Source organism: Pyricularia oryzae, chromosome 3 (assembly GCF_000002495.2).
Source record: "Pyricularia oryzae 70-15 chromosome 3, whole genome shotgun sequence".
Taxonomy (NCBI): Eukaryota; Fungi; Ascomycota; class Sordariomycetes; order Magnaporthales; family Pyriculariaceae; genus Pyricularia; species Pyricularia oryzae.
In genome coordinates this window covers 4,436,618-4,458,281 of record NC_017849.1, presented here as the reverse complement: position 1 = coordinate 4,458,281, position 21,664 = coordinate 4,436,618, and the positions used below count along the sequence as shown (strand labels likewise).

Below are 21,664 nucleotides of genomic sequence, written 5' to 3'. Positions count from 1 at the left end.
CATTGGCGTCGGCACGTCATCTGAATTTTGTTTCTCCAAGGGTCTAGCCAAGATAGTACGTACCTAGCGCTTGCCGATCCACTTTCTCGATCTGCCCCCACCAACACAAAATTGGACCGACCACCTGGTTGCCTTGTACTTTTTCCGCAAGGCGAAAATGGTTGCTGGGCGACCACAGCTTGGGCACTCTGCCAAATAATTGACCAAAGTAAACACAAGCTTGAGCGGTCACAAAGAGACAGGCAACCTGCATGTCACCGATGGGGACGCATCACAACCTGGTGGCTACACATCCACAATCAATTTGGTCACGTCGACACTATCGACGCAACTGAATGACAATACTGCTTCAAACTTGTCGGTGTACAACGATCATCACGTCGCGCTCCATCAACAGACAGATTTTAACGACTCCTCCACGTCGTGATGGAGACTCCGTCCGCTACAAAGGACAACCTCTTTAAGGTTTTCCTGCGACTCCGACCTCCTCCTGCCGGGGTCGCGCCTAGTGAGCGCTTTCTCACAGTTGAACCGCAGAGTTCGGATTCGACATCTTCTACGCCTACTCACGTCACGTTGACACCGCCCAGTAACGCGCGAAAGCATGCGACGGAAAAGTATTGCTTCACGCAGGTACTAGAGGAGGATGCATCTCAACTTGATGTTTTCCAGGGCACTGGAGTAATTCCACTTATTGAGGGCGTGTTGGGACCTAATGGGGGGGATGGTACAGATGCACTTTTGGCAACATTGGGTGTCACCGGCGCGGGAAAGGTACGGTCAACAGACGTATTACTGGCGACCATGTCGGGAAAATGGTTGCCTGGGTGTCTTGACAATAGGCTAACATATCACTACATCAGACACACACGCTTCTAGGCTCCAAGACGCAGCGAGGCATGACCCAGCTGTCTCTTGAAGTGCTCTTTCGCTCTATCGGCCAAAACATCGCCAGTCCTGGCGCTTACCCACCGCTCGAGACCTCAGTCGCAGCTTACGATGCGTCAGAGGCAACCATTCTCTCTGCATCTGCATTCCTCGAGTCTGTCTTTGCCGATCCGCATGGCCCATCGCGCTCGAACTCAAGAGCACCAACTCCCATGATTGTAGGAGACCCTAACATACTACCTAAACCAGCCTTACCCTCTACATGGAGTGGCTCCTCCAGGAGCCTTCCCCGAAAGCCCGAAAAGTGTTCGGATTCTTCGGAGAGGAGACTACATTGCTATGCCATCCCCGGCACCTTCCACCCCTACCAAGAAGTCTGGGGGGTTATGTGGTCCAGCGGCCAGTACGGGAAGGGACAAGCCCCCAAACCAACATTTCATGTCTGCCACCATGTCCACTGTGAAGAAAAACATGGTTACTAAATCTAGCCTCTCGCCTTTGAAGGGTGAATCTGCAGCTCCGCCCCTGACGCCCCGTCGACTGCTCAACCGGCCATCATCATACCCGACGATCCCTGATGTCGGTGCCATCAGCGTCCCTTGCGATCCTTCTGCCGAATACGCTGTTCTCGTGTCGATGTACGAAGTTTACAACAATGCGATTCACGACTTGCTTACACCTCCCATCAGGTCTGCGGCCACAAAAGAGTACCGTCGCCGTGCTCTGCTTTTCAAGGCGACCGAACTGTCCCCCGACCGCAAGGTGGTGGCCGGACTGAAGAAGATCCTCTGCACTAATCTGCAACAGGCTCTTATGGTCTTGGAAGCTGGACTTCAAGAGAGAAGTGTTGCAGGAACAAACAGCAACCGTACTTCTTCCCGAAGCCACGGCTTTTTCTGTGTCGAGGTCAAAAAGCGCAGGAAGAGCAGGAGACAAGGCCACAGTACCGAGGCTCCTTGGGCTGGCAGCACATTCACCATTGTCGACCTGGCAGGAAGCGAACGTGCTCGCGAGGCCAAGACTACGGGAGTGACGTTGGCAGAGGCCGGCAAGATTAACGAAAGCTTGATGTACTTCGGTCAATGCTTACAGCTTCAGGCGACTGCTGGTAACTCAGCAAAGGTATGTCTCTTTTCTTGCACTCAGACGCAGGAGCAGGATGCTGATCGTACTTGACGCCATAGCCAACAAACCTCTCATTCCGCCACTGCAAACTGACCGAGATTCTATTCTCCAACAACTTTGCTTCGAATGGATTCAGCAAGTCATACTCGGCACGACGTGCTCCCCAGAAGGGCGTCTTGATTGTCAACGCCGACCCTCATGGTGAATTTAGCTCCACGTCACAAATTCTCCGATACAGCGCCCTGGCTTGTGAGGTGATGGCACCACGGATACCTTCCATCACCCAGACAATCCTAGCAGCGGCGGCAAAGACGATTCACCCGAACAACCATAGGGAAGCCAACAACACGATGCTTCTGTCATCATCGCCCATATCATCGTCTCCTGCTGTGCATCACAGGCCGTTCTTCCCCCCAGGCAGTGTGGCTGGCTCCTCGAACTCAGTACCTCAGTACAACGACAACAGCCCCAACATTCAAAGAACATTTTCGCCTGCCAGTAACTCGTCCTCGGACGATCGGGCCACTATGGAGGCTGCAGCGCTGGAGATCGCGAGGCTATCGGAAGAACTTGAGTACATGCGACAGTCATGCGAGACAGAACGGGCAAGGCGTGTTGAGGCAGAGGATCAGCTGTTGTCGGTGGAGGACCGTCTAATAGACCTTGAGCAGGAGATTCGCGAAGACTGTGCAGCCGAGTTTGAGCAGCGGCTTGCCGTGGAGCTCGCGAGGTGGAAAGCCTCTATGGAACTGGAGAAGGAACGAGGCGAGGAGCACTGGGATCGCAAAATCGAGGTCTATGAGCGTGCTGCCAATGTCCAGGTGCTTGCAACGGACGGCGATGAGAACGATGGCGACAACAAGGAAAATGTCCTCATCGAGAATCTCGAAGAAGAGAACACCCGTCTGCGCCGTGAGGTTCAAGTGCTTAAGCGTGAGCTTCTAGGCCGGAGTCCGACCAAACGCAAGCCCCTGGCCGAGCGCGATGATCTGGCCACCGAGGATATGGCAGCGCCACACCAAACCGGAGACAGTCTACATAGCAAGATGGAACAGCTGAGAGTCAGCGAGGTTGGCCGTGCAAGCTCAACCTCCAACTCGAGTCGAGCCACGGTCCAGAGCACTGCCGGTGGCAGTCCCAGGAAAGTGCGCAAGCTGGTTGCCAAGCGGTGGGATTTATCTGCGGCCAACGATGACGGTTTCTGATCTTGCAGTTTGACTGCTCCTGACTAACAGCGTCCATCTGGGACTCGATTGCCCGGTTGGCAAATGCGGTGTTGTTTTGATCGATTAATGACCATGTTCTATGGAGATGGTGGATACCCCTTGCTCGTTACGGTTGTTTTCGTTGGTCTAGAACTAGTTCTTTGTTTATACTTGCTAATAACTCTCCTATTAATGCGGATATTACGGTACCATGGGACACGTTTGCATTGTTTTGTTGAGTTTTGCTTTGTCAATGTCGGAATATATCTTGCGAAGCCTTGGATTTTTACTTCTTTTCTATTTGTTCCCTTCTGTCGGAGAAACTGCCACTTGAAACTTTTAGATCGAATCTGTGGAGGTAAGGTAGGCCCCTGGCCAGCTCGTCACTACCTAATTTAAGCGCCAAGGAGTGATCGATCATCGGGGGGCTATCTTAGTGGAATTCTGCGGGGTGGCCCGTCCGAGACATCAGCTACTTGCTTCTACAGCACGTTTCGTCGCATCTTTGACGATTTAGCCCTTAAAGAGGTTGATAGCTTGATCAGGAGCCATCCATCTTCACCTTCACATGTCGAGGAAGACGGCCAAAAAAAATAGAAACAGGTTGTTATCAATGGTCCAAAAAGTGAAAGCATCTACAAGAATACCAGATCGTCCTCCCGGTGCAAGCCTTACCTAGCCTTCCCAGGACATTTATTTACCCAGACAAAACTCTGGCTCTTTTGATACCTCCAACGTCCCCCCGCCCCCCATGGTCCCATGTAACACTCCCCATAACCGGCACGCATGATGCATGCATTTATTTGTCGCCAAAGGTCTCCCGTCCGTCCTCAAAGATCCTGTCAAAGTCGAACTCGCCCCAGCGGATGTCGGGCTTGAGGCCGGCGAACTTCCAGACGCCGTCGATCTTCTTGTACCAGTGAAGGTTTGCCGAGTGGGCGTGGCCCTTCATGGTGACCTCCTTCATGGTGGTGTCCTTGTACCTCTGGTGCGGGACGCGCAGCTGGTGGTAGCCGATGACCTCGTCCTCGGACACCTTCTCCCAGCGCGTGCCGCCGATGAAGTGCTGCGTGCGGAGGGTGGGGTCGCCCAGCACCTGCTTGCTCGAGACCATGCCGACGAACTCCTCGGCCGGCATTGCCTCCCAGAGCTTGTCGAGGAAGGAGCGGTAGTCAATCTGTTTTTTTTTTTTTTTTTGGTCGTCGCTGTTAAAGTCTGGATTTGGTGTGGGAAAGTAAAAATAAACATGGCAGGGCGGAACATACGCGCAGAGTAGGCGCAATGACCTTTCGCAGCCTATCCCAGTCCTTGGAGTCGTAGCTGTCTGCCCACTCATAGACGCAAGTCATGAGGCCCAGGTAGTCTGGAGGGGAATTAGGGTCAGCGGTACTGTCGTTGGTGGCTTCACCGCTATTTTCTTTTTGGAGGGGGATATTATGCTCACCTGAGAAGGTTATCTCATCGCTCTTTTGAACTTGCGAACCCATGTTGGCGGCTTTTACAAGTTGAAGTGAACTATACTAGACTGAAGGAAGCTCTTTGGTGTGGGTATCACAGCACTGCGGTTGCTAGATGATGTCGTATATCTTGACGAAGAGACCGGAACAAATGCAGGAACGAGACTGTGGGAGTTAAGACCCTTAAATTCATTTTTTCTCGTCCCTATTCCCAACAATCCGGAAATTGCTTTTACATTCTGAACAAGCAATGCTGCCTGGCTCGGATGGCCGAACCACAACGGACTCCCGGACCGTTTGTGGGGATATGCGGAGAGGGAAAGCAAAAACCGTTGAAGGAAATCTGACATGGCGCCAGCGCCTTGATATTTTTGGCAAATCAATCATCTTCAACCCATGCACTGCCCTGTAAGGGACTCGGAGTTGGAAAAAAATCCCACATGAGCAAGATAATTCTTTGACCCTAAATCTGAACGCATATTTACTAATTAGCCCCAAAAAGGGGTTTCGCAACCTCTTAAAGTGTCTTTGGTGTCGTTTGGAAAAAAGGGTTGATTTATTTTAACTACTTTTAGGTTCGGATGATTTGCTCCGCGACACTCGGACTGCTTCGTCTTGTCTCTACTCATAGCTGGGCCACCCGGACATTCAGACGAACACGAGGCGTTGAGAGCTGAAAATGAATGGGATGTATATCCCCATGCGGTCGAGTCCCTGCAGAGCTGAAATATTAATAATCGAGGTTGCCAGGACAAAATAGTACAAACTGTTTTGTTTGGTTGACTCCATTGGCTAACCCATGGCAGACATTACCCAAGGTTGTGTAGTGAGTGAGTATATTGTGCAAAATCCCAATAAATAACAACCGGCCATCCCATGCTATCCTCTTGCGCCGCTCTATAAACTTCAAAGCGGGTGAAATATATACAAGATGAATTTGATGAAGAAAGAGAAAGAGAAAAGAGCTCATAAGTCTCCATCTACCATCCCAAGATGTTGTAGAGACTGCTTCTTGGCTCAAAGTCGGCAAAGACCTTTGAGCGAGCAGCCTCGTATTTCTCGTCGTTCTTTTGCGCAAAGATCTTGTCCATGGCACCGCGCTCCTGGGTCAACTGCCGAGCGACATAGGTGACGACTGTGGCGACTGTTTGCGGGTTGGAAGAACCGTTGGTTAGTAGCATGTAACATCCATGTAATGTATACGGATAAAAAAAAACGCCATTGTTTTGCTTGTTTGCCAGAACCTGAAAAAGAAAGGCTTCAGAGAGACATACCACATCCAGCGACGATGAGTGGAGGGACGACTCTAAAGAAAAGGTTAGCTCAAGAACAACCAGGCGCTAGAAAACCATAAAGCCTAGCGCTCATTGGGAGTAATTGCTGACAGCGGGAAAGAGACTGCTAGATAGGTACCTACCTAGCGGCAATGGGCACATGCATGGCGGGTCGGATATGCGAGGCGGCTGTAACGGCCGGGCGACGAATGGGCATTGTTGGGCTCATGATTGTTGTATCAGTTTTTGTCTTATATGTCTGGCGGTGTTGGTAATTATAAAAATAGTTTGGAACAGGTTGCTCGTGTAAGTCTTGTATGTGCGTCCTAATTAGGAAATTAGGTTGTTTCAATTGGGTTGAAGAGGAAAGATCTGATTCTTTTCTGGTTTGGATGATGGATTTGCAACCCAAACGAAAAGGAAATTCTGCTGGAATAACATTGCTCTTTTTATCTCATTATTTACCTACTTCTGTTTATCATCAACTTCAAGATCTTTTCGAATCATCCCGACCCTCAAAGCCTGACTTGGGAGGTTTTTCCCGGTGGTGGCCTGGTGGTGGGGTGTTGTCGAGGTCGGGGTCACATCATATGAGGCCATCAAAAGGCAGCGCCAATCCAAGTTGGGCGCTTGGTCGAACCACTTCCTCTTGAGAGGCAACCCCACCATGAAAACCAACAGCCCGCTGACTTACCGCGTGACCAATCCATTGCCCAACGCCTCTGTCGATTGGGAGGATCATGGATGCTTGGCGATGTCCATGTTATCATGCTTTTGATTCTTTTTTTGGGCTGGTTCGGTAAAAAACGCCGCAGTCATGATGCACTGCCTTTCATGATTCCTAGCATTTGGTAACCGGCCCAACCCGATATTAGACCATGCCAAGAGTTTTTCTAGTCGACGTCTAGGTTCTAGTTCTATTTCTAGAATAGTCCTGTAAGCCGTGAGCTCGAACGCCGCCTTGATCAACCAAGACGAGACAACATATCTTGCCAAGCCGCGAACTGATAGCACGTGCGAAGCAGGCCGGCCAAATGCGTGTAGACTTCTTGTCGAGCGCGAGGAGCAACAAGGCAGTCCGCACGTTCATCTCGACCCGCTGCAAATCAGTTTGCCGGAGTTTAAGATGCATCGCCGTTGCCCTGAACACCTTGAATTAGACGCCAAAATATTGGCCGAGATGAGCAAGGACACAGCTGGGCTGGACTGGTTCTACCGGTTCTGTTTGCGTGCTATGGAGGACCGTATCGTGACATGGAATTCGAATATGCGGGGATAGAGCAATTATGAGATGTCCCAATCAATTGGCCAATATGAGCCAAAAGCCTTCCACTGGCCAGATCCCGCTCGCATCATCAGTGTTGACAAAAGCGTGTATTTTTACTTTTTGATTGTCAGCAATCTCAGTTCCTCGTGTTGAATTGAAATTTGGTACGTACGTGGTACTGTTACCGCGACCCAACTCTTGCCTGCCCCACATCAGCTCCGCACCGCGTTTAGCGCCATCCGAGCTCGAGGGCTGTTGACACTGATTCAAGCTCGTTCTGTATCAAATCAAAGCTCTTTCATTGTGAGCAACAGCTGCCTTACAGCGATGCGCCTTGCTCGCGCGATTGCTACCTCTTAGCTAGACTAGAAATTTCCTGGCAATCGACATTCGAGGAGGTGCTGGCCCGACAATGCGTCAGTTCGAGGACTACGTGCTCGAGTCCTTTGACCACACCACTGGCTGGTACCAGGATAACAGCTATGAGAGCCTCAACCGGACTGCCGACCGTACGACCCCCCGAATACGCATGTCCCACGCATGGACCTCTGTTGACACTTTGCTGACCTTGAATGTGCATTTGTGGCTGTAGAGCTCATGCAATTCCGCCTCCCCACGGGCTTAAAGCTTTCCTTCTCATCCCTCGCGACACCGAACTTTTCGACGTCCTATCATCTCGGTGCCGGTGGCCGATTCGACGGCTCAATATGCTACCTGTTTTCTTCCGTGCCGTTGAAAAATGTCGTATCCAGCTCCGAGTCGATACCGCTCACGGCCTTGCTGCGTTCTTACAGACAGGTCCAGGATCTGCCGCCGTTCCAGCCTAGCCATGGCGCGGTGCCTCCAGCCCCAACACCTACTCCAGGGGAACGTCTTCAAGAATTCGTAAAGCAACCATGGCTCGTGTTTGGACGCATGTTCTTGCCAGAGTCGATGCTGGAGGCACAAGTGGTGAAGCGCGCCTCGCCTAATCTGAGATTTCAAGTCAAGGGCGTAAGCCAGGCCGATCTGCCTAACGGCGGAACCATACTGGGAAGCGTGCAGTACACGAAGCCGCGGTATGGCGTCGCGGGACTGCTATCTACGGACGGAGGCCTTCTTGGCTTTAGGGGTTTATACAATTTTGGTGGCGACACGACCCCCACGACATCATCGCCTCGGGCCGTTGGTGGCGACGAAAACGGTGGGGCAAATGGATGCGACGAACGTGAGCGCATATACGGACGTTTCAGTGCGGGCGGAGAGCTCTACTACGGTGTGCTCAACAAATCGGCCGGCGCATCTCTGGGTGTCCGGTTCGCAACACTACCGGCACACAGCGGTACGCCTCTGACGGCGACGTTTACTCTTGCCCCACTGATGGGCAACATCAGCTCCAGCTTTGCTGTCATGGCGCGCCAGAGCTGTTCCCTAGCCACCAGGTTTGACTTTAACGTGTATAGCTACGAGAGCGACTGGACTATCGGCATGGAGCTTTGGGGCAAAGGCCGGATGGCCGGGCTGATTGACCGGCGCCTGGAAGAAGAGGAAGCTCAGATTGTGCCTGTTGATATGGGGCCAGCTGAGAAGAAGAGGGAGAGGAGTTTTCAGGCCAAGATGGAATGGAGACTGGACGAAGACGACGAGACCGAGCCTCCTCTTCCAAATAAACGGGAAGAGGAGTTCTCTGGTGTACTCAAGGCGCGAATGGATCAACACTCCAAAGTCGGGTTGCTGTGGGAAGGCCGTCTCAAGTCCCTCATCTTTAGCTTGGGCACCAGCGTGAACCTAAGCAAGCCCGAGCAGTCATTTCGCAGTTTAGGCCTGGCAATACAGTACTCATCATGAAGCAACCGCTTCTTATCCTTTGGTGGGCGAAAATGCGTGGGAAAGGGGCGTCGACCTACTCTCGGTACCCGGCAAGTGGTCTGGGTCGGGTGCAGGGGTTGGCAGTGTCAAATGGTTTAATACGTCCAAAATCGATGTATTGTCACTTTTGACAGACGGAAGAATCCATTCCTCAAGGGGGAAGAGACGAAAACAGCAATGATCATTTATGCTCTCGGCAGGGCCGACCTCTATTTGGGCAGGGCAGAGGAAATGACTTTCGTCAACATTTCCTCCCAGATGAACGCTCGGAGCCGAGTCCCGAAAAAAGAACAATAAGCAGCGGTGATCTGTGGAACTATATGCCACTACAGCTTGATATCACAGCCGATTTGCTCAATAATGGCAAAACCATGTGTGGCCCAAGCCCCGCAGCAAAAGAAAAAATACCACAACAACAGCCTTGGATGAATGGTGGGATGACTCGAGGAAGACGGCGACCGACACCTTGATGGCCTTGTGGGTCAAGCTTGCATCAAACAAACGAAAACCCAGCAGAGCGCCGAACAAAAAAAGCGGCGAAGGCGAAGATAATTGATGCACCTCGATGCAAGGATTCGACAAAGCTTCGCACCCACATACGTACGTGGTTCATTTAGCCTCTCGCCGCTAATCAACGGTGGGCTCAGTTCTATGAGCGCTTTTTCTAGTCGCAACTCCTCGTCGTCGCAAGCGTGGGTTTGGCGATTAGACCCTGCTTTGCCCTGCCAGCATGGCGCGAGATCATGCGTGAAAAAAAATAACAGTACTGCTATTGGATCTATTTGTAAATTCTTGACCCGGGTCTCGTCGACCCTCTAGAGTTCAGCTGTAGCTGCTCTATAATAGCGTCGGCCCTGGTCCCAGTTTACCAGCAACAACCAGGTCACCCGTACCCACTCTTTGACACTAGCGTGGCCATCAAGGTCCTCAAACCGCATCCAAGCTGCCATCGTCGCAAACGGCGGTAGAACTGTCGTCTCGTCTATTCGAGGGAGGGCAAGAGGAGGTTCCGACAAAAACTCCCGCGCTGCTTTCTGCTACTCCTATCTAAAGTGGGCATGTACGCGAGTGACTTGGTCACACCAGACCCGCTGCATTTGCGCAGTAGTCAAGTACCTTCCTCTGACCTGGGACCGCCTCTTTGCCACAGCTCACGCGGTCGTTTCTCTTTTGTGTTTATATTCTAACACAGCAGGCTCGGGCCGTTGGCACCTTGGACAGGACTTGGTATTCTTGAGGAGGCAGCCTGCATTCCGGTTTAGAACTACAATCATCGATATTACATCCTAACCAGGCGGCATCCCTTCAAAACAGCTTTGCCATTAATCAAGGCTAGGGCTGACCCGAACTGGTTTCCATTTTGTTCAGTCTATTCCACAAAGGACCATTACCCCGGGACGACCCACCCCAAGCATCATTTCTGTGGGTGCATAACACAGAAATCTTTTTGCTTGAAATTCACCTTGGACATATACAATCCCTCACCTCGGGGCATATTTAAGGAGGAACGGGGTCTTTATTCGCATCCAATCTATCCTAGCAAGCACCACCCTGGTACTGTCAACGTCGTGACTGTCGCTTCTGTCGCATCGAAAGCCCCTGCAAGTGCGACCTGGGATTTTGGCTAAGCTTTCAAAAACCACTTTATCGTGCATATAAGGAGACGGCTGGCATCTCTTGGCAGGCTTGGCCGTGTTCTACTCTTCTGCACACTCATTCCCATCCCGCCTGTGCGAGTATCTTTTCACTCCCCTCTTCGCCTCGGAACGTTTTCAATACCTTCGCTTCAACGCTGGTATCTTCAGCCCGCCGCCCGTCATGTCTTTCCTCCAACGTCGCCAGGATCCTGGCACAGATGCCCCCGCTCCTGACCCCTCTGTCTGCACTATGGACGAGACGGCCAACGACTGGTACGGGGTGCGCATCGCCTCCATTTTCGTGATCCTCATTGGTTCGCTCCTTGGTGCCGCCATACCAATCTACCTTGTGCGCTACCGCAACAGCGAGCGCATGGGCTTCTCCAAGCTGGCCTTCTTCATCTCAAAGTACTTTGGCACTGGCGTCATCGTCGCCACGGCCTTTATGCACCTTATCTCGCCTGCAAATGAGATCCTTGGCATGGACTGTCTCAAGCCGCTTCTTGGCGACTACGACTGGTCCATGGGCATTGTACTCATGACCGTCATGGCCATGTTCTTCATTGAGATGATTGGCGCCTGGTTTGAGAACAGGAGCAACGACAAGGCCGGACACAGCGACGCGCTCGCGGTATCCAAGAAGAGCGACGAGGAAGATGGCAGCTCGAAGGAGGCGACTGGCACTGGCGTTAAGGATGCAGGTGCCCCCGCAGACGGTGGCATGCCATCTAACATTCGCGGCGAGGATCATTTGGGACACGGCCGCGCTCACAACGAGGGCGATACCCACCTGGCTTTCGCTGGCAAGATGACATCGATCATTATTCTCGAGGCCGGTGTCATCCTGCACTCGGTCTTCATTGGTTTGACGCTTGCTGTTTCATCCGAGTTCATCATTCTATTCGTCGTCCTGGTCTTCCACCAGACCTTTGAGGGGTTGGGTCTGGGCTCGCGGCTTGCCACGTTTGATTGGCCCGCCGACAAGCGCCGCTGGACTCCTTGGATATTTGCTTTGATGTACGGCCTTACCACGCCTATCGCCATTGCCGCCGGACTGGGCGTGAAGGATGCGCTCCAGGCGGCGCCGACGACCAGGTACATGGTCGAGGGAATCAGCAACGCCATCAGCGGTGGAATCCTGCTCTACACGGGTCTGGTGGAGCTGCTGGCCCACGAGTTCATCTTCAACCCTGAGATGGATCGCGCGTCGCTCCGCTACAAGCTCTTTGCTTTTGGCTGTATTGCAGCCGGCGCAGGGCTGATGGCTCTGCTGGCCAAGTGGGCTTAATTGATGGAGGCGTGCGTGCTGTGCATGGCACTTGTGTCTGGGTGGCTTTTCGACCTGATGCTTTATCTGGTCTATTTGATTGTGGATTAGTTCGAGTTCGCACTACCTACGGGTACCTTTGTCACATCATGACGTGGTCGAGGCGTTGGGTCGATTTGGTTTTTGGAATAACGTTCTGAAGATGGGGCACAGCGGCTTGACCAATTGAGTGAGGCAAGGGACAATTCTTGTTTGTTTGACTATTAGTATTCTTAGACACATAATTAGATATGCTTAATCAGGTATGGTTGATTTCATGGGATTTCTGCACAGGCGCTGCACACGTCTAGTGTTGGTCTTGTTGGTGACTGAGTGTTTCTGTATGCTTCTGTGACTGTCCATATTCGTCCGTACTCCGTACGTCACTGCTGCAGCTCTTGTTTCTTATCGATAGATATGGGGAATTAGTGAGGAACCTATCAAGTGGTCAGTGGCGCTGCCAAGACCCAAGTCCTCCGCTAATGCCCCGGCCCCTCCCCTGTCCCCCAGGTTAGAGGGGCCCATACTATCTAGAACTAGTCACACCGATGAGCCAAGGAAGCTGTGTTCTGACTCGACTTGCCGTGTATTTGTCGACTCAGTTTCGGGAGCTTGGAAGCTCATATATCAACATCTCGAACAAGCTTGTGCAATCTCGGATTGATTCTATGATTGATAACTTGACATTTCTCGCTGTTGCACATTGTTACATGATTAGGAACGAGATGATTTTACGAATACAACGGCAGAACTTGATACATTGAACCCAGCCCAACGCGACTCAAATCGATCGGCGCGTCTCCAACACCTGTCGTACTACCACACATTCTGATGTGACCTGGGGTATCTTGAGAATAATAGAAAAATGTCTGGCAAAACAATAAAACAGGCCCCGCACGAGCGGCGGCGCGGCGAGGCCGCCCTGAGCGAGTTTGCCGAGTACGTGGAGCGGCAGCAGTCCCTCCGCTACCCGTCGTCCGTCACGGCCTCTACGGTGACGACGACGTCGGGCTCGACGACCGAGCCCAGCATCGCCGAGACGGACGACACGGAGCACCACGCCGAACTCGACGACTTTCTCGACGCCCTCAACCTCTCCGAGACCACGGCGCCCCGCCTCCGGCTCCGCGACCTGCTCCTGTGCGCGCCCGACGACAAGGCCTCGCTGTCCCGGCTGGCCGAGGTGCTGCGGGAGCGCATAGTGGCCGAGCACGGAGAGTTTGTCTTTGAGCTTGGGTTTGAGGACGGCGGCGGTGGCAGTCTGCATCTGACCAGGGCCGAGTGGGACACGGCGTTGGACAGGTTGCAGGCCACGGCTAGGTTGGTCAGTGCCGAGTGCCAGCTCTTGTTGACCAAGGGCGTCGGTGGGCCGTTGGAGGCCGAGTCCAGCACCGGCAAGGAGAAGGAGTGTACTGGTAAAGTCTTGGTTCGGCAGGCGCCGGCGACGGTAGAGCAGGTCATTGAGACGAGGATAGCGGTCGTTGGCAATGGTGAGTTTTGACGACTTTAAGGGGCGAGGGGGATGCCGATCAGTGGGGGTACAGGTCTTGCTGACACTACATTGCGCTGTCAGTCGATGCTGGTAAAAGTTCCATGCTGGGCGTGCTGGTCAAGGGCGACCTGGACGATGGCAGGGGAAGGGCACGTGTGAACCTCTTCCGCCACAAACACGAAATCGAGACGGGGAGGACTTCCTCCGTCGGCATGGAGATTATGGGCTTTGACACAACAGGAAATGTCATTACTAGTGACACGCCTGGCCGTAAGTGGTCCTGCAGTTTGCTAGTCACGCCATCTGAACAGAAACTGACTCACGACTGGCACCAAAATAGGCAAGTTATCATGGGAAGAAATTGGCCGCCGAAGTGCCAAAGTAATCACGTTTACAGACCTTGCCGGTCATGAGCGGTATCTGAGGACGACAGTGTTTGGAATGCTGTCCAGCTCGCCGAATTACTGCCTCTTGATGGTTGCGGCAAACAATGGCTTGATCGGCATGAGTAAAGAGCACCTTGGAATTGCGCTTGCGCTGAATGTCCCGGTGCTTGTGGTCATTACCAAAATTGACATCTGTCCACCGTAAGTTGGACACTGGTTCTTTGCCGTTATAGGCTTTTTTTTTTACTGACCTTGATTCAGGAATATTCTGGAGCAAACCATCACACAGATCACTAGGATTCTCAAAAGTCCGGGAGCACAAAAAGTGCCCGTTTTCATAAAGAACCGTGAGCAGTGCGTCAGCACAGCGACGCAGTTGGTGAGCAAAAGGATATGTCCGATATTCCAAGTATCCAATGTCACAGGAGAGAATCTGGACCTGGTCCGGATGTTCCTCAACATCCTGCCTCACTACGGAAGATACGACCAAGGGGCACGGTTCGAGTTCCACGTCAACGACACATTTTCGGTTCCCTTTGTCGGTACCGTGGTTAGCGGTATAGTCAAATCAGGAGTTGTGCACGCAGGTGATTCGGTGCTTGTCGGTCCCGATTCTCTGGGCAATTTCACACCTACCAGCATCAGGTCCATCGAGAGGAAACGAATAGGCGTGCCCGCCGCCTCTGCTGGGCAGTCGGCATCGTTTGCGCTCAAGAAAGTGAAGCGTAAAGACGTCCGCAAAGGAATGGTGGTTCTCCCGAAAATTGAGGGCGAAGCGCCGCCTAAAGTGTATCGCGAGTTTGTCGCGGAAGGTGAGTTGAGAGATGCTAGATGAGCGCTTCTTCTATGACTCGTTGTCGTGTTGCAAACTTTAGCTAACACTAACCTTACACGTCCAGTCTTGATCCTATCTCACGCGACAACTATCAAGACAAAATATCAAGCCATGCTGCACGTGGGTCCCGTCTCGCAGACGTGCGCCATAATAGACGTCGACCGGCCGTTTATACGAACTGGTGACCGCGCTCAGGTGGCGTTTCGATTCGTGCAACGGCCCGAGTACCTGGCGCCTGGGGACAGGCTCTTGTTCCGTGAGGGCAGGACAAAAGGTCTGGGTATCGTGAAGAGCGTTGGATATGACCCCAAACACCCATTAGGGGGTCGCCCAGTAGACGATGACGTGCCAGCCGCCGGGCAGGAGGGCGCTGCCGTCGCTTCAACGACGGAAGAGGCACCTCGTGTTGAGAGCGCCACTGCCTAGAGCGGACTTTAACGTAGAACAATGGTAAGGTACGGGTGGGCATACAAGTGCCCTCTCATTGCCTGAAAACTCGCGCTTCTCCTTGGGCCTGCCTTGGCCACATGCGGGTTTATTACAGCCCATATTTCAAGTATATTCTTGGTGCTCTGTATTTACGATTGAGGTCACGGTTCGTGTTCGTCCAGATTATGTTGGGTGGGTTTTGTGTTTTCTGGTGGTTTATTTTTATTCTGTTTTATTTTTCGGCATCCTTTCTTTGTTTTTACTTTTCTGTTCTTTTCTTTTGTCCCGGGCGCATATATAGCCATGGTCTCGGCTAGTCTATATTCGCATTTGTCATTGGTTTACTGCCAGGTTCCCAGGTGCCATTTTTTGGTGTCCAAATCGGTCATGACGACACTTGTTTCGGTTTGTCTGCCTCCCAGGTACCTATCGCTGGACAATGTTCTAGAGCTGGAACTTGCAATAGTTTGGTTTAAGATTAAGATCATCTTGACAGTTAAACTAGGCGGGCTAGGTAAATGCCAAGTGCATTTTTCGTATTCTTGGCCGCTAAAGAGATTAACAGGCAAGCCAGGCTCGAACACGATGACCGGCACCCGTCTACAGCTGCGATGTTGGCGTCCTTTTGACAAGCGCATTTGCCCCTGCTGCCCAAAGGGCGGCTGTCTAAACGACCCCTGAAAAAGAGCAAGCGCCTCGTGCCGCTCGTGTGATTCTAGATTTGATCTGCTTGATTCGGATGTCGGCTGGAGGAGGCGCAGACTAAGAAACGCTGCAGACAAGCTCCGATTCTAGTCAGGAGACTGGATCGTGCTGCTGAGATCCTTCGTCCATTCTACAGCCACGGGTTTTGCTTTTTATTTAAAGCAGCCCTGTCGGCTGTCTCTCGAGCTGCCAAGACACATCCATCATCCATCGTTTCTTTTTCTCCTCATCTTTTGTCTTCACACTCAAGCCCTCCAACCATGCCGTCTTACAGACTCGCAGCAGTTACCCTGACGTGGCTCGCAGGGGCGGTCACGTCCTCGCCGGGCGCGTACGAGAAGCGCTTCAGCTGGCAGCTCGGCGGAAGCCCCCAGTTCGACTACGTGATCGTCGGTGGCGGCACCGCGGGCCTGGCCCTCGCGAACCGTCTCAGCGCCGACGCGAGCATCAGCGTGGCCGTCGTCGAGGCGGGCACGTACTACGAGGTGACGCAGCCGCTCATCGCCTCGACGCCGGCGGGTGATACCTTGTTTGTCGGCTCGGACCCCAGTGACACGAACCCGCTCGTCGACTTGGATTTTGTCACGGAGCCCCAGGCCGGTGCGAATGGGAGAAAGATACACTATGCGCGGGGCAAGTGTCTTGGTGGCAGCTCGGCGAGGAACTTTATGATCTACCAGCGGGGATCCAAGCAGTCGTACCAGAAGTGGGCGGATGCTATCGGCGACAATAGCTATACCTGGGATGCATTGTAAGTGAACCTTTCTCGTTGTGGCAGCAGGGGGTACTCTATGCGTTTCTGTGGATACTCGTCTCTTTCCAAGCTATGCGACCCTCTGCATAAGCTGGAAACGTCGGCCGTTATCCACCGGAGATGGCAATTTTACACAAACTTCATAAGGTATCTCAAGAGCTGGCTTGTGAACTGACTGAACATTACCTAGACTTCCTTACTTCAAGAAATCGGTGGCATTCACCCCTCCAGGATCATCCAGATTCGAGAACGCCACTGCCGAATATAACCCTCAAGCTTTTTCGTCATCCGGCGGGCCCCTGCGCGTTACCAGCGCAAACTACGCCCAGCCGTTCAGCACTTGGATGGAGCCAGCCCTGAACGAAATTGGAATCGATTCCACGCAGGACTTCAACAGCGGCAAGCTGATGGGAGCGCAGTACTGCTCTAGCACCATCAACGCTGCCAAGCAGACCCGCGAATCCAGCCAGACCTCATACCTGGATGAGGCTTCTAGCAGGCCCAACCTCAAAGTCTATTCGCTGACCAAAGCCCGCAAGGTCATTTTTGACAGCAACAAGAAGGCCACGGGCGTCGAGGTGCAATCTCAGGTTGCCGGTGCCATTGGATTGGGCGGCTTGACCAAATTCACCCTGTCGGCGCGCAAAGAGGTCATCTTATCTGCCGGGGCCTTTCAGAGTCCCCAGCTGCTCATGCTGTCTGGCATTGGTCCGAAGGACCAGTTGAACAAGTTCCAAATCCCAATCGTTGCGGAAAGACCCGGCGTCGGACAGGGAATGGAGGACCACGTCTACTTTGGTCCATCGTACCGGGTCAACGTCCAGACCCTGACCCGCCTGTCCAACGACGTCCTATACACCGGTGCCCAGTTCATCGGTCCCTACTCGATAAACCACGAAGGACCGCTGACAAACCCAGTTGCCGACTTTCTCGGCTGGGAGAAGACGCCCCGAAACCTGCTCACCCCCAACTCCACGTCGGTTCTAGACTCGCGTTTCCCAGCCGACTGGCCCGAAATCGAATACCTCTCGGCCCCCGGCTACATTGGCGACTTCAACAACCTCTTCACGGCCCAGCCCAAAGATGGCTACCAGTACGCCTCCATCCTGGGCGCGCTCGTCGCCCCGCTGTCGAGGGGCACCGTGACCCTCAAGTCGGCCAGCCCCAACGACCTGCCCCTGATCGACCCGGGCTGGCTGACCGACCCGACCGACCAGAACGTGGCCGTGGCCGCCTACAAGCGGTTGCGTGCCGCGTTTGCAAGCGATGCCATGCGCGACGTCCTGACCGACCCCGTCGAGTACTTCCCCGGCCCGGCCGTGCAGACCGACGAGCAGTTGCTGCAGACCATCAGGAACACCGTCATGACGGTCTGGCACGCCTCCTGCACCTGTCGCATGGGCAAGCGGGACGACCCCAATGCGGTCGTCGATAGCAATGCCAGGGTGATTGGGGTAACGGGTTTGAGGGTCGTCGACGCGAGCAGCTTTGCCCTGCTGCCTCCGGGACATCCTCAGAGCACCGTCTATGTTCTGGCTGAGAAGATTGCGGCTGAGATCTTGGCGGGGAAGAAGTAGATGCAAGACTTCTAGGTTTGTTTGCAGTTTCGAAATGCTCTATTGCAACACTCACTCGATATTTTGAGTCTGTGTTGTAAAAGTTGCAATTGATGTGAAGTTGGAGTTGAAAATCCGATATTATTCGGGCAGGCAATACTAGGTATATGATAGAAATCTTTGGCGTAAATAATTCAAGTCTTTCCCGAATGGAGAAAACCAAGATGGTGATGATAAAAAACTGCGGCAAATTCCTCTCGGCTCACGATTGGCGTCTTTGCGTCAGGGGGCTGATACCACTGATCTTGTTCAAGTGCCATGGACGTCATGAAATCCATGTGATTCGTTGTTCGCACACGGAATCAATCCATTCAAAACAAATATTAGAACTATACGCATTTCACATTCAAGAAAACCAGGGTACCTGGGTATACATACAGTAGGTGATAGGGAAAGAGGTAGGTGGTAGGGAAAGAGGTAGACAGGTGGGGAAAGCGGTAGACAGGTAGGCAGGTAAGTAGCATTGCTGGAAAGCTGAACGACTTCCCTGTGCTTTGACAGCAACTCGTGACGACCAAAAAATACTCTCTTTTGACCCTATCCGGGTCCTTGAACAATACGTCACCCATGACACCGTGCCCAGTCCTCATTGATGGCTCAGCCACCAATGTCGGCGGTCGCCAGGATATTCATGCCAGGCCTGCTAGGCCAGTGTATGCTAAACAATTAACTATATGAGTCCTGTAATACTTTCCCGACGCAAACTACCAAATTATTTTGAAAGCTATTAATATGATGTATCATATTCATAAAACAATCTAAGCCAATGTCAGTTTTCAGAGACACAAACACCGGGCTCAAGCGTCAAATTTGGACTGCCTCCCAGTCAGATAACAGATACGATTCTTGGCTAATTTGGTGACGTAGCTCCTGCCTTATCTTCCTCGTTGTAGGAACGGGGTTGCAAAAGACTGTTCTTCGTCTTGGGTCTGGGAGGATGTAGGCCTTTTCCCGGTGTATGCCTTGTTGACCCCAACTTTGCGATAATCGGAATTTCCAGGGGTGCATTTTCCAGAACCGGCATTCCCAGGTCTATCCTCAAGATACGCATATCACGCACTCACAAACGATTTCCTTTATGCCTTGACTAAGAACGGTACTCCGTTCCAGACTGAAGGCTTTTTATCTTTTGACTAGGAGGCCAACAATCCTGTGACGGATACTCAATTCTGAGCCCTGTGGGCAAAGACAACGCCATAGAACAGTCTGTGTGCGGGTATATATCAAAAGAGCAAGATTGGTAAGGGAAGATGTGATGGTAGTAGCAAAGAAATGGATGTGAAGCAGGAGGTGGGCGGTTCTGAACTGGCGGTAAAAGCTCGCATCGTGGCTGGCACAGAACCAAGGCCACTCCCCCTGGCCCAAGCATTATCTAGCTACCTCTTTTCTCTCACTATCTCTCACTTGCTATTTGGTGACACACATCTTTGAGGAAGCCGCAACTGGCCTGTATATATATATATATATATATATATATATATATGGGTCAGGACGCCTCTGCGGAATACCGGAGAAGGCTGAAAACTCGGCCCTTCAAGTGGGAAAGAAAATGAACAAAACAACAATAAAAGCAATGCCACACGAGATAGAGATGCATTCATTGAGCTACCTTCGCAGACCACGCACTTCTTCTCTCTGGTCCTTTCAGTAAGAAAAGAGCCAGAAATGGCAAAAGATCTTGATCAGACCGGGGTTCGAACCCGGGACCTTGTGCGAACAGTGGGACGAGTTACCTCGAACTGTGAAGCACACATTATGACCAACTAAACCATCCGACCAAGTGTTGAATTATCTTTCGATGCATCGTCGAGCTGGTGGACAGCCTCATCACCGGCGTTGCATGGCCTGGAGTGGGTATTGGAATATCTCCACGAAAAATTGGGACTGTACCCATGATGCCAAACGCAAAACGACATGCAAAGCGCCCCGCCCACGCTCACTGCACAATTTGGAAGGTGCCAGCGGGCAGGAAGTGGTGTGTGGCCGATGATTCAAAAACTCGCTCCTTCTCCAACAAACTTTCACTTTCCACGCATTCGTAGGTCTGAAAACTCTCCTTTTTAGGCTACAGGAATACAGAGTAAGAAGACGCTACATACACTTGCAGTGCTTGGGGTCGCTCGGCTTAACAGCCACCTCGACCCAAGCAGGCAAGGTACGCAACCACCGTCAACATTGCCAGCCGGTCCATCATCACCGTAGACGGGCAGAGCAGCCCCCTCAGCAAACCCCTCCTCTCAAAAGCCACCCTAGCCCGTCACGTTCAGGAAGTTTCCGTACAGGGGCGCGGCGAGCCCGGCCTGCTGGGCAAAGGTGTTCATGTCGAAGCCGACGCGCGAGTTGAGCACCTGGCGCTGGCCCGCGGGCACGGCAAAGTTGGCCGGCTGCTCGAACAGCAGGAATGTGTAGCGGTGGGCGGGCTGGCCGGCCGGTGGCGACGGGCCCAGGTAGGCGGTAGGCCCCGTGGCGGTTGAGCTGAGGACCTGGAAGCCTTCGGCGCTCGTCTTGCCCGAGGGCTTGACGTCCCGGATCATGGCGTGGAGGAGGTTCTGTCTGTTTCCGCCGGCGCGTTGTCTGTTTTGGGGACGTCGATGGTCTGCATGTTAGTCACCTTGGGGATTTTGGTAAACTTTTCCAGGGAGTTGGGCATAGTTGATTATAGGAAAAAAAGCTTACACATCGAGATCTAAACGTTGATACCAGCGTTAGTGCTCAACGCTCGAGGCCTGATACTAAGTTGCTGACTGCAAACGCGATGGAAGCTCACCAATCATAACAAAGAGATATGTCCCTGACAAGTTGTCATTGGAACCGAACACGGGCATAGAAGCAGTCTCTAGATGTCGTCATTTAGTCAGCACAAACACAATGTACCCTTACAATGCAGAATCACCAGATGCACAAGAGTCACTCACCGGCCTTTGTGAATGATGTTCCCGGTGGGTCTACAGCCTTGGAGCCATAGACGACACGAAGCTGCGCACTGGCGGACGGATTGAACCCATCCGGGGTCTGTGCAGCAGCAGAGCTGCACAGGATCGTCAAAGCGAAAAGTCGTGGTGACCACATTATGGGCGTTGTAGACGTTGACAGTTGGCAGTTTGGGCGGTTTCGACAGAATAGGGAAAGGGCTGGAACTGGCCTCTTGGATGCGAAGGGTTGGTCCGTCTTTATAGAAGCCTGGTCGGTTCGTGCCAGATGCTGGTTTCATCAGAATTACGACGACTTCGTCTGTATCAAGCCGAGTCCCGCTGCACCATGTGACAATGTTTTCCGTAATCGCCTGCATTGCGGGATTTGGCTCAAATTGCCTGAAATGGTTATTTGGGAGAAGCTAGCCCGTCCGTTGCCTCCGCCACTTCAATCTTTCTAATCTTCGGGAAAATCACCCGGCATAATCCAACCACTTACACGAGAAAATTGTGTCAATGTGTACCCGA

The 21,664-nt window shown here is 52.5% G+C and overlaps 8 protein-coding genes and 1 non-coding gene across 9 annotated transcripts; 5 read left to right on the top strand and 4 right to left on the bottom strand.

Moving 5' to 3' along the window:
- Positions 1-184: 184 nt before the first annotated feature.
- On the top strand, positions 185-3,500 carry MGG_05060 (kinesin family protein). Its single transcript, XM_003712525.1, has 4 exons — positions 185-774; positions 864-1,106; positions 1,393-2,010; positions 2,073-3,500. The coding sequence occupies exons 1-4, from the start codon at positions 427-429 to the stop codon at positions 3,216-3,218; spliced, it is 2,355 nt and encodes a 784-aa protein (XP_003712573.1). The 5' UTR covers positions 185-426; the 3' UTR covers positions 3,219-3,500.
- Positions 3,501-4,017: 517 nt separating this feature from the next.
- Positions 4,018-4,705, bottom strand: MGG_05059 (scytalone dehydratase; the record flags this gene model as incomplete). The annotated part of the gene is made up of 3 exons (XM_003712524.1): positions 4,018-4,395; positions 4,484-4,581; positions 4,663-4,705. The coding sequence occupies 3 exons, from the start codon at positions 4,703-4,705 to the stop codon at positions 4,018-4,020; spliced, it is 519 nt and encodes a 172-aa protein (XP_003712572.1).
- A 950-nt stretch (positions 4,706-5,655) lies between these two features.
- Positions 5,656-6,166, bottom strand: MGG_05058 (uncharacterized protein; the record flags this gene model as incomplete). Its single annotated transcript, XM_003712523.1, has 3 exons — positions 5,656-5,819; positions 5,950-5,981; positions 6,093-6,166. The coding sequence occupies 3 exons, from the start codon at positions 6,164-6,166 to the stop codon at positions 5,656-5,658; spliced, it is 270 nt and encodes an 89-aa protein (XP_003712571.1).
- A 1,462-nt stretch (positions 6,167-7,628) lies between these two features.
- Positions 7,629-9,043, top strand: MGG_05057 (mitochondrial distribution and morphology protein 10; the record flags this gene model as incomplete). The annotated part of the gene is made up of 2 exons (XM_003712522.1): positions 7,629-7,725; positions 7,809-9,043. The coding sequence occupies 2 exons, from the start codon at positions 7,629-7,631 to the stop codon at positions 9,041-9,043; spliced, it is 1,332 nt and encodes a 443-aa protein (XP_003712570.1).
- A 1,839-nt stretch (positions 9,044-10,882) lies between these two features.
- On the top strand, positions 10,883-11,989 carry MGG_05056 (zinc-regulated transporter 2; the record flags this gene model as incomplete). The annotated part of the gene is made up of 1 exon (XM_003712521.1): positions 10,883-11,989. One exon carries the CDS (start codon positions 10,883-10,885, stop codon positions 11,987-11,989), a length of 1,107 nt encoding a protein of 368 aa, XP_003712569.1.
- A 570-nt stretch (positions 11,990-12,559) lies between these two features.
- MGG_16854 (uncharacterized protein) lies at positions 12,560-15,824 on the top strand. The gene is made up of 5 exons (XM_003712520.1): positions 12,560-13,497; positions 13,581-13,769; positions 13,840-14,086; positions 14,147-14,697; positions 14,785-15,824. The coding sequence occupies exons 1-5, from the start codon at positions 12,873-12,875 to the stop codon at positions 15,144-15,146; spliced, it is 1,974 nt and encodes a 657-aa protein (XP_003712568.1). The 5' UTR covers positions 12,560-12,872; the 3' UTR covers positions 15,147-15,824.
- On the top strand, positions 15,822-18,374 carry MGG_16853 (uncharacterized protein). The gene is made up of 2 exons (XM_003712519.1): positions 15,822-16,605; positions 16,799-18,374. Exons 1-2 carry the CDS (start codon positions 16,115-16,117, stop codon positions 18,183-18,185), a joined length of 1,878 nt encoding a protein of 625 aa, XP_003712567.1. The 5' UTR covers positions 15,822-16,114; the 3' UTR covers positions 18,186-18,374.
- Positions 18,375-19,903: 1,529 nt separating this feature from the next.
- Positions 19,904-20,002, bottom strand: MGG_20149. Its single transcript has one exon. It is a non-coding gene; the product is annotated as a tRNA-Val (tRNA).
- A 228-nt stretch (positions 20,003-20,230) lies between these two features.
- Positions 20,231-21,630, bottom strand: MGG_05054 (uncharacterized protein). The gene is made up of 4 exons (XM_003712518.1): positions 21,140-21,630; positions 20,992-21,060; positions 20,901-20,910; positions 20,231-20,798 (listed from the first exon to the last, which is right to left on the bottom strand). The coding sequence occupies exons 1-4, from the start codon at positions 21,291-21,293 to the stop codon at positions 20,474-20,476; spliced, it is 558 nt and encodes a 185-aa protein (XP_003712566.1). The 5' UTR covers positions 21,294-21,630; the 3' UTR covers positions 20,231-20,473.
- Between the last annotated feature and the right edge of the window lie 34 nt (positions 21,631-21,664).

Bases quoted from the DNA above. Each gene is read 5' to 3' on its own strand.
- MGG_16853 (XM_003712519.1), top strand. From the start codon at position 16,115: ATGCCGTCTTACAGACTCGCAGCAGTTACCCTGACGTGGCTCGCAGGG. The intron at 16,606-16,798 runs GTAAGTGAACCT...AACATTACCTAG, and splicing joins AGCTATACCTGGGATGCATT to ACTTCCTTACTTCAAGAAAT.
- MGG_05054 (XM_003712518.1), bottom strand. From the start codon at position 21,293: ATGTGGTCACCACGACTTTTCGCTTTGACGATCCTGTGCAGCTCTGCT. The intron at 21,061-21,139 runs GTGAGTGACTCT...GACGACATCTAG, and splicing joins AACATCATTCACAAAGGCCG to AGACTGCTTCTATGCCCGTG.
- MGG_16854 (XM_003712520.1), top strand. From the start codon at position 12,873: ATGTCTGGCAAAACAATAAAACAGGCCCCGCACGAGCGGCGGCGCGGC. The intron at 14,087-14,146 runs GTAAGTTGGACA...ACCTTGATTCAG, and splicing joins AAAATTGACATCTGTCCACC to GAATATTCTGGAGCAAACCA. The intron at 14,698-14,784 runs GTGAGTTGAGAG...TTACACGTCCAG, and splicing joins TCGCGAGTTTGTCGCGGAAG to TCTTGATCCTATCTCACGCG.
- MGG_05060 (XM_003712525.1), top strand. From the start codon at position 427: ATGGAGACTCCGTCCGCTACAAAGGACAACCTCTTTAAGGTTTTCCTG. The intron at 775-863 runs GTACGGTCAACA...TCACTACATCAG, and splicing joins GTGTCACCGGCGCGGGAAAG to ACACACACGCTTCTAGGCTC. The intron at 2,011-2,072 runs GTATGTCTCTTT...TTGACGCCATAG, and splicing joins CTGCTGGTAACTCAGCAAAG to CCAACAAACCTCTCATTCCG.